We start from the raw sequence: 16,092 nt of genomic DNA on the forward strand, positions 1-16,092 counted from the left end.
ATGGATCTAACAATCTAACTAAAGACCACGGACAGAATCTTAGAGGAGGAGCGTGTGTCCCAAAGAACTAGGACATCCTACTGGCTCAGTGGCCCCCCACACAGAAGAAGGGAATACTCTTTCTTTCTTTTCTTTGTGTTTTCCTCATGGCCCACGCTAAAGCCCCACTGTCCCTGCCTTGGTTATTAGAACTCCTTAGACAGCCAGCCCACTTCCCCTCCCTGAACATCAGTCAATCCATCTGTAATTTAAGGGGATTAGATTAGTTGATCTCAGAAATGCCTTCCAGCTCTAGAGTTCTATTATTATGGGCAAATGTATATGTATTTTGACATTTCCCCCCACGTGCTTCTTCTGGCGATAATCAGAAGCTCAGTAGTTGCTCAAAAAGAGATTGACACCCAGTTCTAAGGATTTCTTTTGGGAGATTCTTGAGTTTTCTATGAGAATTCTATTTTTGTGGAACCTTGTGCTTCTAGACTCTCAGATTCCTTGAGAGCCCTGCTGCTGCAGAGAGAAGAAGTCTGAATTGCCCTCTGGCTGACAGAGAAGGCAGCCATGGGACAGAAAGGGGGTGGGAAAGAGAGTGGGGAGGAGAGTTGGCTGGGGGCCAGTATTCCACCCATCCAGGCAGCTGCCTTTCCTCCTGGGGGGTTACAGGGCTGCAGCAGGCCCTCCAGTTTCTGGAAGGAACCTGAGGCTGGCAGAGGTAGAAGGCCTTGGGGCCAGTCTGGAGCCAGAACTCAGCCTAGGAGAGCAGGTACAGTTAAGGCTGCACATGGAACTCTGAAGATCTAGCTACCAGTGTTGGAGAGAAGCATTGCCAAATGGTAACAGTGACCGAGCAAGGTGAGATGGGACCTAGCTTTTCACCTTAACCCTGACTCACCCCACTTCGTGGCCCACCTAAGAGATCAACAACTCTGATGTGAGCTTAATCCACAGGGAAAAGTGAGGCAGCTGCATGAGCCCAGCTCACCAGGAGTTAAATGCAGCCAGCCCCCCATTACAGAGGAAAACTCCAAGTAGAATCGTAATTCTGCATACTCTCCTCTCCACCTGGAGAAACTACCTTCCTGGGTTTCATTTTCAAAGGCTGAGGTAGCTATGGGAATTTCACACTTAATTAAAGGAGAACTCAGGAACTCCAAGTCTTTTCAAAACAACTTTGGTTGCAGTGAGGATGCAGTCACCATCTGGCAAGAAAGGTGTTAGCTCAGAGTTTCTGGTCAACTCTAGCATCAGATTCAGAACCAAACAGAGTGCATTTCAGAGGACCCCTCAGATGTCCCCTCCCCATCTAGCCTGCAAGTTGAAAGCCTCTGTACTGATTTTCTAAGTATTAAAAAGTTAGGTCAATGGCACGGTTTTAAAAGCTTTATTGAGATATAATTTACATGTCTTAAAGTTCACCCATTACAAATGTACAAATCGATGATTTTTAGTAAATTCTTAGACTTGTGCAGCCATTACCACAATCTAGTTTTACAGCATTGCTGTCACCCTGTTTTCAGTCCAAACTCAGCCTCACCTCCCTTCCTAGGCAGCCACTGATCTTCTGTCTATCTCTGTGTTTTCCAGACATTTCATAAATGAAATAATATGAGATCTTTTGTATCTGACTTCCTTCACTTAGCATAATGTTTTTCAGGTTCATCCATGTTGTAACATGTATCAGTACTTCATTCCATTATATTGCTAAATTGTATTCCATTGCATGGATGTATCACATTTTGTTATTCCATTCACAGTTGATAGACATTTGGGTTGTTTCCAGTTTCTTAGTGTTATGGATGTTGCTGCTTTGAACATTCCTGCATAAGTCTTTGTGTGAACATACGTTCATATTATCCTTGGGTAATTCCTAGAAGGGGAATTGATGAATCATATGGTAAACTTTACTTTTTAAGAAACTGTCAAGCTGTCTTCCTAAGTAGCTGTACCATTTAACATTCCCACCAGCAATGTATGAGGTTTCCAGTTTTCTCACATCCTCACCGGCACTTGTTATTGTCTGTCTTTTTGATTGTAGCCCTCCTAGTGGGTGTGTCATGGTATCTCACTGTGGGTTTAATTTGCATTTCCCTAATGATCAATGATTTTGAGCATCTTTTCATGGGCTTGTTATCCAAAGGCACATTTTGTCATCTTCTTAGGAGGATATATGTGGAAGAGGTGTATGACATATATAGTTGGGAGTCACAGTGGAGCACAGTGGAGTGGGAGCTCAGCTGAGCTACTCTGCTCGCTCACCCCATTGTTTGAGGGCTCAGGGAATACTTGCGGGTGAAGTCATGGCAAAAATGAGTCCCAGGGGGCTAGGAACCTTCAGCTAAGCGGAACCTGATCCAGGTAGACTCTAGGAAGGGTCAGGAGCTGGATGGGGGAGGAGAGAGGGACAAGCACAGTCCTACTGTGTCTGGCATCTTAGTCTGTTCAGTCAGCTATAACAAAATACCAAACACTAGGTGGCTTATAAGCAACAGAAATTTATTTCTCACGGTGTAACTGGACAAGGCCGGTACGGAACCCAAGTTCAGCTGCTCGCCGCTCGACAGGCCAATTCGAGAGACAAGTGTTGGTGGAAAAGGGAAAGTTGCTTTATTCAGGAGCCCAGCAACGTGGGAAGATGGTGGACTAGTGTCCTAAGACCATCTCCAAGTTGCCGGTTCAGAGACAAAGGTTTTAAAGGCAGCGTGAGAGTGAGGGAGGGGGCTGCAGGGAGCCTGGTTGGCTTGTCCTATTCGTGAATTGGTTGGCATCAATGTGAAGTTTCGAGTATCACCAATCATCTGGTTTCAACCGGTCTGGGCTCTAAGTGCTGGCGGTTGGCAATTTTCACCTGGTGGGGTCTGCTTCCGGTAAGAACAGCTTGGGGGGGGGGTGTGTCGGGCCTGTATCTGTAGCTTTCAGGGGCCTGGGTGTTCGGGACCTGCTGTGGGGCTCGTCTAGAGTCTAAACTGTACCAGTTTCCCGGTCCAACAGGTATTCTTTGTTTCTCCATCTTCACATTTCCTAATCATTAACTCTTGAGCCAGCCTTTGGAGACTCAGGGGAGGCCTGGGAGACTAAAGCAAAAGGCTGTTATCTTAAAGGACAGGGACACAGGGGCTTGTATGCAGTTTCAATCCCCCCTTTGATGCCCCTCAATCTTGAGGGGAACAGGTGTTGGACGAGAAAAGGAATAATGTTTTGGGTACAGAGGTTAATCATTAACTCGGTAGAGGAACTCAGTTTTCGGGGGACTTGACCTCAACAGTTTTGGACGCTGGGAAGTCCAAGATCAAGGTGCCAGCATAGTCTTGCTCTTGTGAGGGCCCTTTTTCTGGCTCACAGCTGGTGCCTTCTCACGGTGTTTTCACATGGTAGAAGGGGCAAGGACCGCTCTACCTTAATAAGGCACTAAGCCCAGTCATGAGGGCTCCACCTTCATGACCTCGTCACCTCCCAAAGGCCCCACCTCCTAACACCACAGTCTTTGGGGGTTAGGATTTCAACATATGAATTTAGTGGGGACACAAACATTCAGACCATAGCACTGGGCAAGTGAAAATAGCTCTTCATGAATGGACTTAAACATAGTGGGGCTGGGGGGAAGGAACCAATGAGAAATGAGCTAGAGAAGTAAGCAGGGGCAAGGTCAGGAACGGCCGGGCTGAGAGCCTCTGGTGCCCTTTAGGGAGGGAGCATCATGACCAGATGATCCTTTAGAAGGTTCCACCCCCAGCGCAGAGGGGAACAGAGCTGGGGGCTCTGGGCTTTCCTTCAAGAAGCTGTGCCAAGTCTCTCACGGCCTTGAACCTCAGTTCTATCTCCCTAGGACCCAGCAGGGCCAGAGCTATTTGTGGGGCCACCTGTGGCACTGAGAGTGACCTCCACCCTCCTGTGTTCGGCAGGTGCTACATCACCCTCACCCAGTCTCTGCACCTGACCATGAGCGGGGCTCCAGCAGGACCTGCAGGCACAGGCAAGACAGAGACCACCAAGGACCTGGGCCGAGCGCTGGGCATCATGGTCTACGTGTTTAACTGCTCCGAGCAGATGGACTATAAGGTACAGGCCCAGCGTTGGGGGGACTAGGAGCTGGGCCGCAGCTTCATCCTCGCCACCCTGGTCCAGCTCAGAGGCCCAGACAAGGACGTCCCTGCTCCTTCACAGGAGGCCTGAGGACCCTTGCCCTCAGGAGCTTGTGGACCTCCCTGTAAACTTTAGCACCGTGGAATCCACTTCCACTGATAAGCTTGGCAACCACAGAGAGATGACTTCACCTCTGGGGTCTTCCTTTCATCATCTATAAAATGGAGAAGCTGAACATGTATCCAAAGGCCTAAATTCATTATTTGACCCAGAACCACAGAAAGGCTCATAAGTGGCTGATATAAAAATCTTCACATAAAAGTCATAGATGTGCTCTTGTGGAAAAGTGGGCATTTCCCCAGAATTTCTACAAGGGCAAAATATTCTAGGTTTGGCTTCCAAAGACATACTAGAGTAACCTCTATTCTTAGCAAGAGGTACACAAAGACAAGTGCAAGGGTAATGTTCTTCATCCAGGCACTCATCATTTTTACATTTTTTAATGTATTCCAGGCTCTGTGTCATAGAGAAATGAAAAAGAAACAAGAGGCCCATTAGGTCACTTCTGTGCTAGCGACGTTCTGCTCACAACTAGACCTTATTCAGATTCTTTTTTTTGAAAAATGCATAATAACAGATTGTCTCACTGTCTCATTTCTATTTTGTTTTATTGTATATATTTTTGTAAACTGCCCTTAAGTTTCCTTTTGAAAATAGGATAGCAGGTAAATAAATTTAGAGTGGAAAAAGAAAACATTTGCACTAAATAGATCAAATATTTATATATATATGATGTGATATATTGCCTGTAAAATAAATTTTATTAAAAAATAAATTTAGGGGCTTCCCTGGTGGCGCAGTGGTTGAGAGTCCGCCTGCCGATGCAGGGGATGCGGGTCCGTGCCCCGGTCCGGGAAGATCCCACATGCCGCGGAGCGGCTGGTCCCGTGAGCCATGGCTGCTGAGCCTGTGCGCCCGGAGCCTGTGCTCCGCAACGGGAGAGGCCCGCGTACCACAAAAATAAATAAATAAATTTAGAGACTGCAAGATAATACTTTCAGTTACCACGTATAGAACTCTGTAAATGAGACTGATCTGCTATAACTTTAATAATTTCTCCTGTATATAAAATTCTGCTGTGCAGAGTTACAGAATCCTATAGCATCATGTTTTCTCATATAAAGCAAACAAAATGAGGATTCAGACCCAAAATAGCTGTCTTCTCATAGTCACACACTAAATTTTAATATGGTTGCCTTTATTGATCAACACATAAAGATACTGTTTCTCTTTAAGCAGGCTGGAAGAAGAAACGATTTTCTTCCCCTCTAAAGGAACAAGCTAAACTTTAAGGATTACTTTAAGTTTCTAGATTCTTCTAGAGTTGATCAATGGCAACACTGCTGAGATAAATATACTCTCCCACCCAACATTCTGGAGGACACACTCATTTAGATGTGGAAGACCTGGGGTACTGATTGAAGAAAATCAGCCAGATTTCTTCTAAGTAATGCTTAACATGGGAAATAGCAAGAGATGAGTTGGCCCCGTGGCCAGAGGTCACTAAGGTCATTTTACCCAGTCCTCTCAAAAACGTATTACTGGGCTTCCCTGGTGGCGCAGTGGTTGAGAGTCCGCCTGCCGATGCAGGGGACACGGGTTCATGCCCCGGTCCAGGATGATCTCACATGCCGCAGAGTGGCTGAGCCCGTGAGCCATGGCCGCTGAGCCTGCACATCTGGAGCCTATGCTCCGCAATGGGTGAGGCCACAATAGTGAGAGGCCGGCGTACCACAAAAAAAAAAAACACAACTTATTACTGAACCCTGACCCCACCAATTCCTCTAAGAGTACAGGGTGAAAGGAGGAGTCTGCCCTTAATTTGTTTGAACTGTGCAAAGCTTCAGTCATGTGCGTCTAGTAGAGACACAGATCAGAGCAAGAACAGTAGGTATAGCCGTAGTGAGATACAGCAAAGGTAAGGTGATCCCTTCCTAGACACCAAACATCCTTTGTAACCAAACAGCCTCAATAAGTAAGCAGTTTGCAAACCTCCTCTTCCCTTTGTTGTCCAGCTATTTGGAATTATTTTTATCTCAGAGTACACACCAGCAATCAATTTATTGAGTATCACCATTGCTCAGCATCTGTTGGGAATCATGGGAGGATATCAGAGATAGATAGGTAGGTAGATAGATAGATGATAAAGAAAGAGAGAGAAAGAAAGAAAAAGAAAGGAAGAAAGAAGGAAGGAGAAAAGGAAAGAAAGAAAACATAGGCAGGTCAACAGATGACAGAGATGAGAGAGATAATAGATGAATGATAGATATAAATAGATAAAAGATAGATGATAGATAGATAGACATATAAGAGATAGATGGGTAGGAAGGAAGGAAGGAAGGAAAGGAGGAAGGAGCAAAGAAAGGAAATAAAGATACGTAGGTAGATAGATGACAGAGATGAGAGAGATAATAGATGAATGGCAGATAGATAGAGTAAGCATAACCCAGTCCATTAGGAGAGACAGGAACAATATATGAAATAATTAGGGGAGATAGCAGACAGCATTACCCTGAGTGCTAATGCGTGTTCTACGAACTCTAATCCCTGGAATGCTCCAGAGCTGTGGGAGAGCCACCAAGTGTGCTGGTCAGAAAAGACATCGTGGAGGAGGTAAGAGCTGAGGTTGTTTAAGGTTGTTAAGGTTTGGATGAGCACCAAACAGGGCGTGCGACATTTTAACTCAACCCCACCCACTAAAACATCAGCTTCAAAAACAGGACCGAGTTCTTTGTGCAGTTGCTGTCCTTCCCCTGCTCCCTGTGCTGACTTCACCCTGAGCTCTCTTCACAGGGTTTGTCTGGGGTGAGGAGAGGAAAGGAGTGAAGGTCAGAAAGAACCTTCACCAGCGTCACTCACAGCAGCCCATTCTGTTTCAGTATCTCCAGAGAACAAGCTAGAAACAAACATGGAACCACGGTGGAGTCCATTCGAGTGGCTTGGGGAACAGGGGAGGCTGGGAGATGGGGTTGAGCAGGGAGAGGAGGAACACAAGACCACTGGGAAGCTCTGACCTTGAGGTGTCAGGCCCCAGAAACGCTGCAGGCTGCAGGACTGAAACAGGAGCGTGATGAAGACAAACGGTCTTTAAGGAAGACTCCCTAGGCAGCCAGATGAAGGGAGACAGGAAGAGACTGGAAGTGGGGGGAGGAACATTTTTAGGAAGAACATTGCAGTCGTTCAAACCAGAGAAGCAGAGAAGCCGGATGATGGGGTAGCAGAAACGGAAAAGAAAGATTGAGAGGCTTGAAAAAATTGAATGATACTTAGTGAACATGGGGAGAGTGTGGGTCGGTGGTGAAACAGAGGAGGAGGAAAGAGGAGAGTTTGGGCTTTGTCAAGGACCCTCACAATCCCCTCTGCCTCAGGAATTCTGTAGGGAGGCGTTGGGTAATGGGGTGGATTCAAGAACTGTGTGGAGGCTTGGGGGAAAGGGTTAGGGTTAGGGTTTGCTTTACTCTACTAGTGCTGGTTGGAAAACCCGTAAAACTAGCCACTTTCTCTGGAAATAGTTGCTGTTTTAGTGCTAAGACATTCTTCATATTATAGCAGCAATACTTTCCCCCTGGACCTCAATCTGGAGAGGCTATTGCTGAAACATCAAATGACTTTGAATCTGAAAGTATCTGGAATTCTGTGACTTCTCCATGGCATCAATACTATAGAACTCCCACTCCTTGAGAAACCCTGCTCTCTACGCTTCTGAAACATTATCCTTCCACAATTCTATCTGATCTTGCCTTCTTGATCTCATTTTTGACCCCCTTTCATCACTTCAAGTTTTACTTTTATACGGATGACTCCTGAATCTGTTTTCCAGCTTAACCCAAGTTCTGGTAGTGTCTTTAACTAGGCAGTAGAGGCCTCCGTTTGGATGCCCTTCTCTCATATTCAGTCAATACTCTTCTCAGACAGTTCCTGCTGACTCCCTGTTTCCTTCCGGCCAGGTTCCTCATCGCATCAATACTAATCATCTTATTTTTCCCCGTAGGCCAGGGTGGACATCTTAAGACATCTTAATTGTTTCCTGTCCTTCCTTCCATCATTCCAATCAGTCAGCAATGTTTATACTTCCTTCAGCAATGCTCTCGCTTCCAGGCCTTCAACCTTATTCTGAGAGCCCTTATGCTGTCCCAGAAACTCACCATCTTATGGCAAGGCAACAGCCCAGCCCAGCCCAGCTAACGGTACCGTTGTGCTGTTGTGGTGACATCTTAATTGTTTCCTGTCAAAAAACGGGGCCACATGGAGTTCTGGGTTCTGCTCAGGCCCTTGGGGGTAAAGTGTGGGGTGACGATTATCCCACTATGGAAACTCTACTTTCTTCTGTTTTATGTATTGGATTTCCTTTTGATGAAAGGTATCCACAGCTTTAAAATGTTTTAAAACCACTGTTAGCTGGAGAAGCATGGATTTTGATTCTCAAAACTCTGACTTAGTGTTTATAACCTTTGACAGGTGGCGATATATATATAATGTGTGTATGTGATATACATATATGTAATGTGTGTATATGTGATAGTTGACAGGTTGTTTCTTGTTTGTTTGTTTGTTTGTTTTTCCTTTTGCGGTACGCGGGCCTCTCACTGTTGTGGCCTCTCCTGTTGCGGAGCACAGGCTCCGGACGCGCAGGCTCAGCGGCCATGGCTCATGGGCCCAGCCGCTCCGTGGCATGTGGGATCCTCCCGGACTGGGGCACGAACCCGTGTCCCCTGCATCGGCAGGCAGACTCTCAACCACTGCGCCACCAGGGAAGCCCCAGACAGGTTGTTTTATTATTTTACATATATATGTGTGTGTGTGTGTGTGTGTGTGTGTGTGTGTGTGTGTGTGTGTGTGTGTGTGTGTGTCAACCTGGCAAGTCACAAATACTAAGCAGAAGTTCGGGAATATAAGTATGTCATATAAATGAAATATAAAATATATATTATGTTTTATTATATATACGTGTATATATACATATGTATACACACACACACACACACACACACTCATGAATATAATACGAGCAATATCCACCTGCAGAATTTTTTGAGCACACAAACACAATGCCTAGAACTCATGTCACCTCCTCAGGGAGACTGACTTCTCAATCTGAAATAGCTACATGTCCATTACATCTCAATAAAACAATGAATAAATAAATAGCCACATTACCCTCATGTTAAGACTCCATTGGGACTTATCACTACTGATAGTTTAGTGTTCGTTTTCTGTTTTCCCCATTAGGATCCAAAACCCTGAGGATCGGGTCAATTCTCCCTTGTTCAGGGCTGAATCCTCATAACCTAGGACAACCCCTAGCACATAGCACAGACTCAGAGTAGATTTGTTGCATGAATAGAGAAATCACTTAATTCAAGGAGCTTAGTAAAAGGTGGGGTTGCTTCTTCCCTCTGTTTTCAAAGTCTGCCCCGCATCTAACCTAGCTTATGTGATGTTAGACTGGGTCTCCTGAAATACTGATTTAATCACGTTTTTCTCTGCTCCAAACCTCCAAAGATCTCTTATAATAATTCAAGCCTTTTCAGAACCATGACCCTCTTTATTAAATCAACTTTCATGCCAAAATGACACCTTTATTTTTCTCTGTACATACCATGACTTTGCTCATCCTTTGTCCATAATCCTTCCTCCTCCTGGAAAGCCCTTATCCTTCTGCTATGCCTGCACAGATACTGTTATCTTATTAAGCCATGATTCCAATGTATGTTCTGAAGATACCATGTACTTCTGTGAGATATCAATACTCCAGATCTTCTGGTTCTGTTCTTGTGTTCCTTCCACTACGCTAATGTTTGCCAGAATGCGTTCTGAAAATCAGGGGTCACATGAGAGAAAAAAAAAATCCTAGCCATATAACAAAGTTGAACTAATTTAATTTTGCCTGACTTCTCAGGGCCCTTAAAATGCCCTTATACATTGTAAATTGACCAAAGTGGGTTATAGAAAGCAGTGTTTTCCAAACTTGATTTACCAGAGAGTCTTGTTTTCAAGGAGCATCTCCCAGCTTTGGCATTCCATGAAATAAACTTTGGAAAGTGCTGTTGTAGTACTATGTGAAATTCACTTCTTTGGCAAAATGGATCCATCTAGAGCACTTTGACCCACCCCTCTCTGAACTGCATAACATTTGTGATCTATATTATCCATTGGAACCACTGCTCATGTAGCAATTTTCCTGTTTTATTTGTATGCCTTATCTCCACAACCTAACTAGAAGCTCTTAGAGGGACTGAGCCTCTCTGGTTCTAGCACGTGAGCTATGCATGGAGCAGATAGTCAAAAACTGCCCACTGAGTAAATGAATGGACTTTTCGACTATTTGCATGTTCTGAGCACATCAGTGATGTTTCCTTGCCAATGGCCTTGAGTGTCTCCCAGCTGTCTCTCCCTGTATATGGCTCCATGGTTTACTAGTTCACACTGAATGGCCAGAGTGGTTTTCACTTTTAGGACAGATATACCATCTCCCATCTGAAATTATCCCCTTACTCTCATTTAAAATCATTTAAAATCATTTAAAAAGATTTACCTGTAGTTTATTTCCACCCACATCTCCAGCTTCCCATCACTCTGGGAAACCTGGGTATTTTGCATGAATTCAAAGAGACAGACGTAAACTTTTTCATCAGCACATGCCGAAGGCTGAGTGGAAGGATTTTTGTCTGTATGGTGCAAGAAATGTAATATTTTATTCGTTTCCTGGGATTTTGAAAGCTACAGAATCAATACAAGCCTGATGACATTTTAAAGGGATTTTGGTCGAAGTGTCTTGAAAAGGTTCTGTTTGATCCCATGACTTATGTTGGCACCCAAAGCCATCAAAATTTTAATTGTCCTTGAAATTTTAATACGAGTTTCTAACCAGTGGTCTTTAGGGAACTGGAAGTTCTACAATAAAGGGGATGAAAAATTACTTAGATGCGTAACAGTAAGCCCAGCAGATAGTAATTTAATCTTTGTACATTTTGTTGCAGTCTTGCGGCAACATCTACAAAGGCCTTGCTCAGACCGGTGCCTGGGGCTGTTTTGATGAGTTTAATCGAATCTCCGTGGAGGTCTTGTCAGTGGTGGCTGTGCAGGTATGGGGGCCAGAACTTGATGGGAGCGCTGTGATCTTCGTGCCAAGCACTGAGGACTTGTACATCCTCTTGCTTTTACCCTCTCCTCATCCACTTGCCTCTACCCTTTCCCCTGTTGCATTTCCTGACCTTTCTTCCACCTGCTAAAATCAGGCCTGGGTGCAGGATATGGGTATTGTGCTGGTCCCTACCAAGATGGATCCATTTACTGGCCATGATTTTCCATTTCCTCCTCTGTAAAACAGGAAGAAAGAACATCCATGCACCTGCTTCGTAGGGGTAAGAAAGGATCCAAAAAGATGGCAGAGCCCAGCTCCTTAGGAGAGGCACAGACTTGGGAAGTTGTCAGACCAGGACTTGAAATTCAGCTTATCCGTTTCCTTGCTGAGCATCCTAGCCAGGCGCCCCACCTCCCTCAGCCTCGCTCACCTAATTATGTACAAAGTGAGGGGGCAGCATGAGTGTTGTTGGATGAAGAAAATCAGTTTTTGGTTAGATTTCCCCTAAGCATGGCACTTGTCTTTCAGGTCATCCAGGAAGCGCTTACTAAACACCTACAGCGTAGTCAGTGCTGTGCTCAAGGCCAGTGTGAAGGGTCCCCAGTTGAATAGGACACTATTCCTAACTTCAAAAATCTTGAGTTCTTGAGACACTCTTCAATGTTCTAGATGTGATTTGATTTCTGTTATCTTGAAGCCAGGCCTTGAAAAGATGGAGAGGATTTGGATTTGGGTAAGGATCCCATAGACAGTGGGAGCAGCAGAAAGAGCGGGGGTAGAAAAAAGTGAACAAACCTTTGCTGAAAGTCTGCTTTGTACCAACTTGCTGACGCTTGTCTGCATTGTTTCTTGGTGAAGCTCCTGAAAGTTGCAGAAATGTAGTTTCTTCTCTTGTTCCCAGGGGTGATACGGGGCCTTCCCTTTCCTTAGGGTTGTTTGATTCAGTAGGAGTAGGTAGAAGAAGTAAGTCACAGAGCTGCCTGAACACCCTCTCAGCTGAAAACCCTTGACTGGCTTGGTTCACAAGAGCTGATTGTGCCGTCACATTGGCAGCCTGACGTTGGCTACCACGGAAATGGGCAAATCCTACAGGGGCATTTTTTTTTCCTGGAGAGCTGGTTGTTACACGTTTACCAGCACACCTCTGCCTCGTGAGAATATGAGGCCGGTGTTGCCAGATCTTTTACATTTTAAGGAGAAGCTGAGAGTCCAGATTTTTATTAAAAATCTCTAGATTTCTAAAAGTTGGCAATTTATTTAATCAAAAACAAAACCTGAGCTGAACAAACAAAACACGTCCACTAACTGCATTCACCTGCAAGTAGTCACCTCACAACTTGGAACCAGGAATGATGCTTCTGTAAAGACTGTTTGAGTTTTGTGATATAAGATGTAGAGTAAAAGAAAATGAACCTTTCTTGAAGTACTAATTCTAGGCCTAGAACGGTTCTGAAAATCAAGAGAGAAGCATAAGCTTCTTGCCACAGTGTCTATTGGGATCGATAACCCATAATTATTTCTACCCATCTTTATGTCCACCTCTTTCATCTTTGCTTTTATGATTTTCTGCCCCCTTTCCTGGCTGCTTGCCACAGCTTCTGGAGAGCACTTCTTGTTCTCATCAGCTAGGCTGTGCTGCTGTTACTGCCTCACTTAAACCCAGGACCATTCATCATGAATAGTCACACCTGTGGTGTCCCGATATAGCACCCAGTGCCTGGGGTTGCTGACGGGCTGTCTCCATGTGTCCCCACAAGGAGCCCAGGGGAAGAGCAAAAGGTGGGAGCCACAGCAAGGTCAGCAGAGACCTCTTCTTGGGCTCCAGAGGTATAAAGAAGTTACACATGGAATTCGGCTTTTAAAAGAAGCAGGTTCTTGTAGAGTGGAGTTAGCCAGACAAGGCAGGGGAGAAGTGGTTGTGTGTGTAAGCTCTGAAACCACACTGCCAGTGTTCAGTTCTGGTTCTGCCACTTTACTAGCTGTGTGACCTTGGGCAAGTCCATGTCTCAAGTTCCACATTTGTAAAGGGAGTTAATAACACTAGTACCTACTAGATGCAGTTGTAGTAATTATTGAGTTAACATATGTAAAGCACTTAAAACAAAGCCCTACACATAGTAGGCACACAATAAATGTTAGTCTCTGTTATGATGGTGATGGTGATGGTGGTGGTAATGGTGGTGGTGATGTTGATGGTGGTGGTGATGGTGATATGATGATGGTGATGACCATGGTGATGGTGGTAATGGTGGTGGTGATGATGATGGTGATGACCACGATGATGATGATGGTGGGGGTGGGGGTGATGTTCATCATTACTATCATTATTACCTGAACCCTGCAGGAAATGGGTTGAAGAAAAGTAGAAGGCTGGAACACAGCACAGGGAAGAAGGGTCTACTCCCTGGTCTCAGCAGTCTCCCCTGCACTGTTCACTCCTTCTCAGCCGGCCAGGCTCTGGCTATCTTAACAAACTTAACAGTGTCCTAACCGATGAGGCAGTGCCCAACAGCCACTGTCCCCAGTGCATAGTAGACAGATGCTGTGGATTTGCCTTACAGTATTTTGAAATTGCCAAACACAAGGTCAGTGATGAGTTCAAGATTAATTCCCTTTTGCTTCTGGAATTAAATGAAATAAATTCAATCTGGAATTCCCTGATGCTTCCACACTCTCGTCTAGGAATACATCATAGGAAACATTCTCAAGAAAGTGGTCTGACAACAACCTGGGCAAAATCTGAGCTAGTACCATTTAAAATCATAGACCCATCCAAGGAGAAAATTGCACTAACTTCACGCTGCAATCCAGGCTGGCATATTGGTGCAGAAGCTGCACCAGCTGTGACAGTTCTACCCGCCTTACCCCTCCTCTCCTGCCTCTCCTCCTTTCCTCTCCTCACATGTCTGTGCCCCTCTTCCCAGTAACTTCTACAAAAGTGAGCATGCCTCGGTATTCTTGGAGGTGGAAATTTTCATGTCTCTGTCAGATTGGTCAAGCAGAATTGCATATCCAATTGGGAAAACTGTGGCAATTCCAAGAACAATTACTCTGTTATTTTTAAAACGTATAAGTTACTACACACTTTTTGGGGGAATTTTGCCACTACTATTGCAATCAGCTCCCTAGGCCTTGGGTTATCTGGGCCAGTGGACATGTGCCACTACTCTGTACCTCCAGCCCCTGGTCCCCCTCCACACTGCCTGGTCAGGCATCCCTGCCACTTTGTCCCTTCCACAGGTACGAGCCCTGGCAGTGGGCTGGGCTGGGGCAGCAAGTGGCTAGAAGCAGCAGAGCAGCTAGCAGGAACCCGGGAGCCCATCATAGCAGTGTTCCAAGTACTCAAGGAGCTGAACAAATGCTAGCCTCTCAGAGCCAAGGGCACTCCCATGTAACACCCTTTATATAGGAGTTTAAGGTCTAAGGTAAAAACATAGAAATATTTTTTTAAATGTTAAAAGTGATGAGTGGTTTGTACTTCCTGAAGGCAGCAGACTCTGATCTGCCACTGCAGAGAGAAGCATGGAGTGAGCCAGGCAGGATTTTAATAATGCATGGCATTTGGGGGCAAAGGCTGGAGAAGATAATGACCCCAGGGGACCACAGAATGAATGGGCCGCTTCCCTAGAATGTAGGGGGGCAATGTAGAGGGGTGTGGAGAAAAAGCTGAGAGGAGGAGCATAGCCTAGGGCTAGCCGATGACCTCCTTAAAATTTATCACCTGCGGGTAAGATAGGATGACTTTGATTCTTCACCAGTGTGTCTGATGCAAGGCCCTACCTGGGTGGGAGGGTATAGCGGCAGAACCGTCTGTGATCACCAACTTCCAGTCTTTGGAGGGAAAGATGTCATTCTTAAGATATCCAGTCAAGCCACTGTGGTCAGACAAGCACACATGGCTTGTGTAGATAGCAGAACTGATCATTTGATGTCAGAGCTGGGCTGCAATATAGAGAAGTAAGACCTACACATGCATCTAAAATATAAGGCAGGAAGGAAGTTCCATTCAAGAGGTGCAGTTAAAGCCTGTAGAAACTGAAAGAAAGTGAGCCCATCTAGTCAAGAGGCAGTGGAGGGTCATGAATTGGAATGGGGCATTGTGGTCCCGGGGCAAGGCCACTCCTGAGAATGGACAGTGGAGGTTGCCGGGTCGGGTGGTGGCAGCTAGCCCCGTGCTGCTCCAGCGGCGGACCAGCAGCATCAGCATCCCCTGGGCACCTGTTAGAAACGCAGACTCTCAAACCCACCACAGACCTGCTGTAACAGAATCTGCATTTTCACAAGACGCCCGATGGGTCATAGGCACCATGAAGTTGGAGACAAGCTGCCCTGGGTGCGGTATTCTCCACCCTGGTTGCACGTTAGAATTGCCTGGCAATTCTGAAAAATAGCAGTGCACAAGTTCACAGTCTCCACCCCAAAGATTTTGGTTTCATTGGTCTGGGGCAGGACCTAGGCATCAAAGTTCAAAAAAAACCTTCCTGCGTGGTTCTCATGTTCAGCAAACATTGAGAACCAGAGTTGAGAGGGAGACTGTGAAGTAAAGAGAAAATGCTTGAGGACCGTGGAGCTTGGGTTCACACCAAGACCCACAGGATCAAGCCTGGCTGGTCCAGGCGAGTGGGCTGCAGGGACATGTCCTCTCCATGGCAGGTGGGGCATGAAGGATCGGAGGACTCAGGCTCCTTGAGAGGTGGAGGGGGGGTCAGTCTGCAGGTGTGAATGGAGACACCTGGGCAGAAGCAAGTACGAGTAGAAATCAAAGAACTGACTGGACTGCAGTGGTTCTTGGACTTCAGCATGCATCAGAATCACCCGGAGGGCTTATTAAAAGATGCTTTGTTGGACCACACCACCAGAATTTCTGATTT

At 45.7% G+C, this 16,092-nt stretch overlaps 1 protein-coding gene across 1 annotated transcript in view; it reads left to right on the forward strand.

Moving 5' to 3' along the window:
* Window positions 1-16,092, forward strand: part of DNAH9 (dynein axonemal heavy chain 9) — a 301,303-nt gene that overhangs the window by 103,308 nt on the left and 181,903 nt on the right. Inside the window, exons 28-29 of the mRNA XM_024752602.1 lie at window positions 3,897-4,053; window positions 11,118-11,222. Coding sequence (XP_024608370.1) covers window positions 3,897-4,053; window positions 11,118-11,222 — 262 coding nt within the window. The remainder of the gene's footprint in view (window positions 1-3,896; window positions 4,054-11,117; window positions 11,223-16,092) is intronic.

Source organism: Neophocaena asiaeorientalis, unplaced genomic scaffold, assembly GCF_003031525.2.
Source record: "Neophocaena asiaeorientalis asiaeorientalis breed wild unplaced genomic scaffold, Neophocaena_asiaeorientalis_V1.1 scaffold540, whole genome shotgun sequence".
Taxonomy (NCBI): domain Eukaryota; kingdom Metazoa; phylum Chordata; class Mammalia; order Artiodactyla; family Phocoenidae; genus Neophocaena; species Neophocaena asiaeorientalis.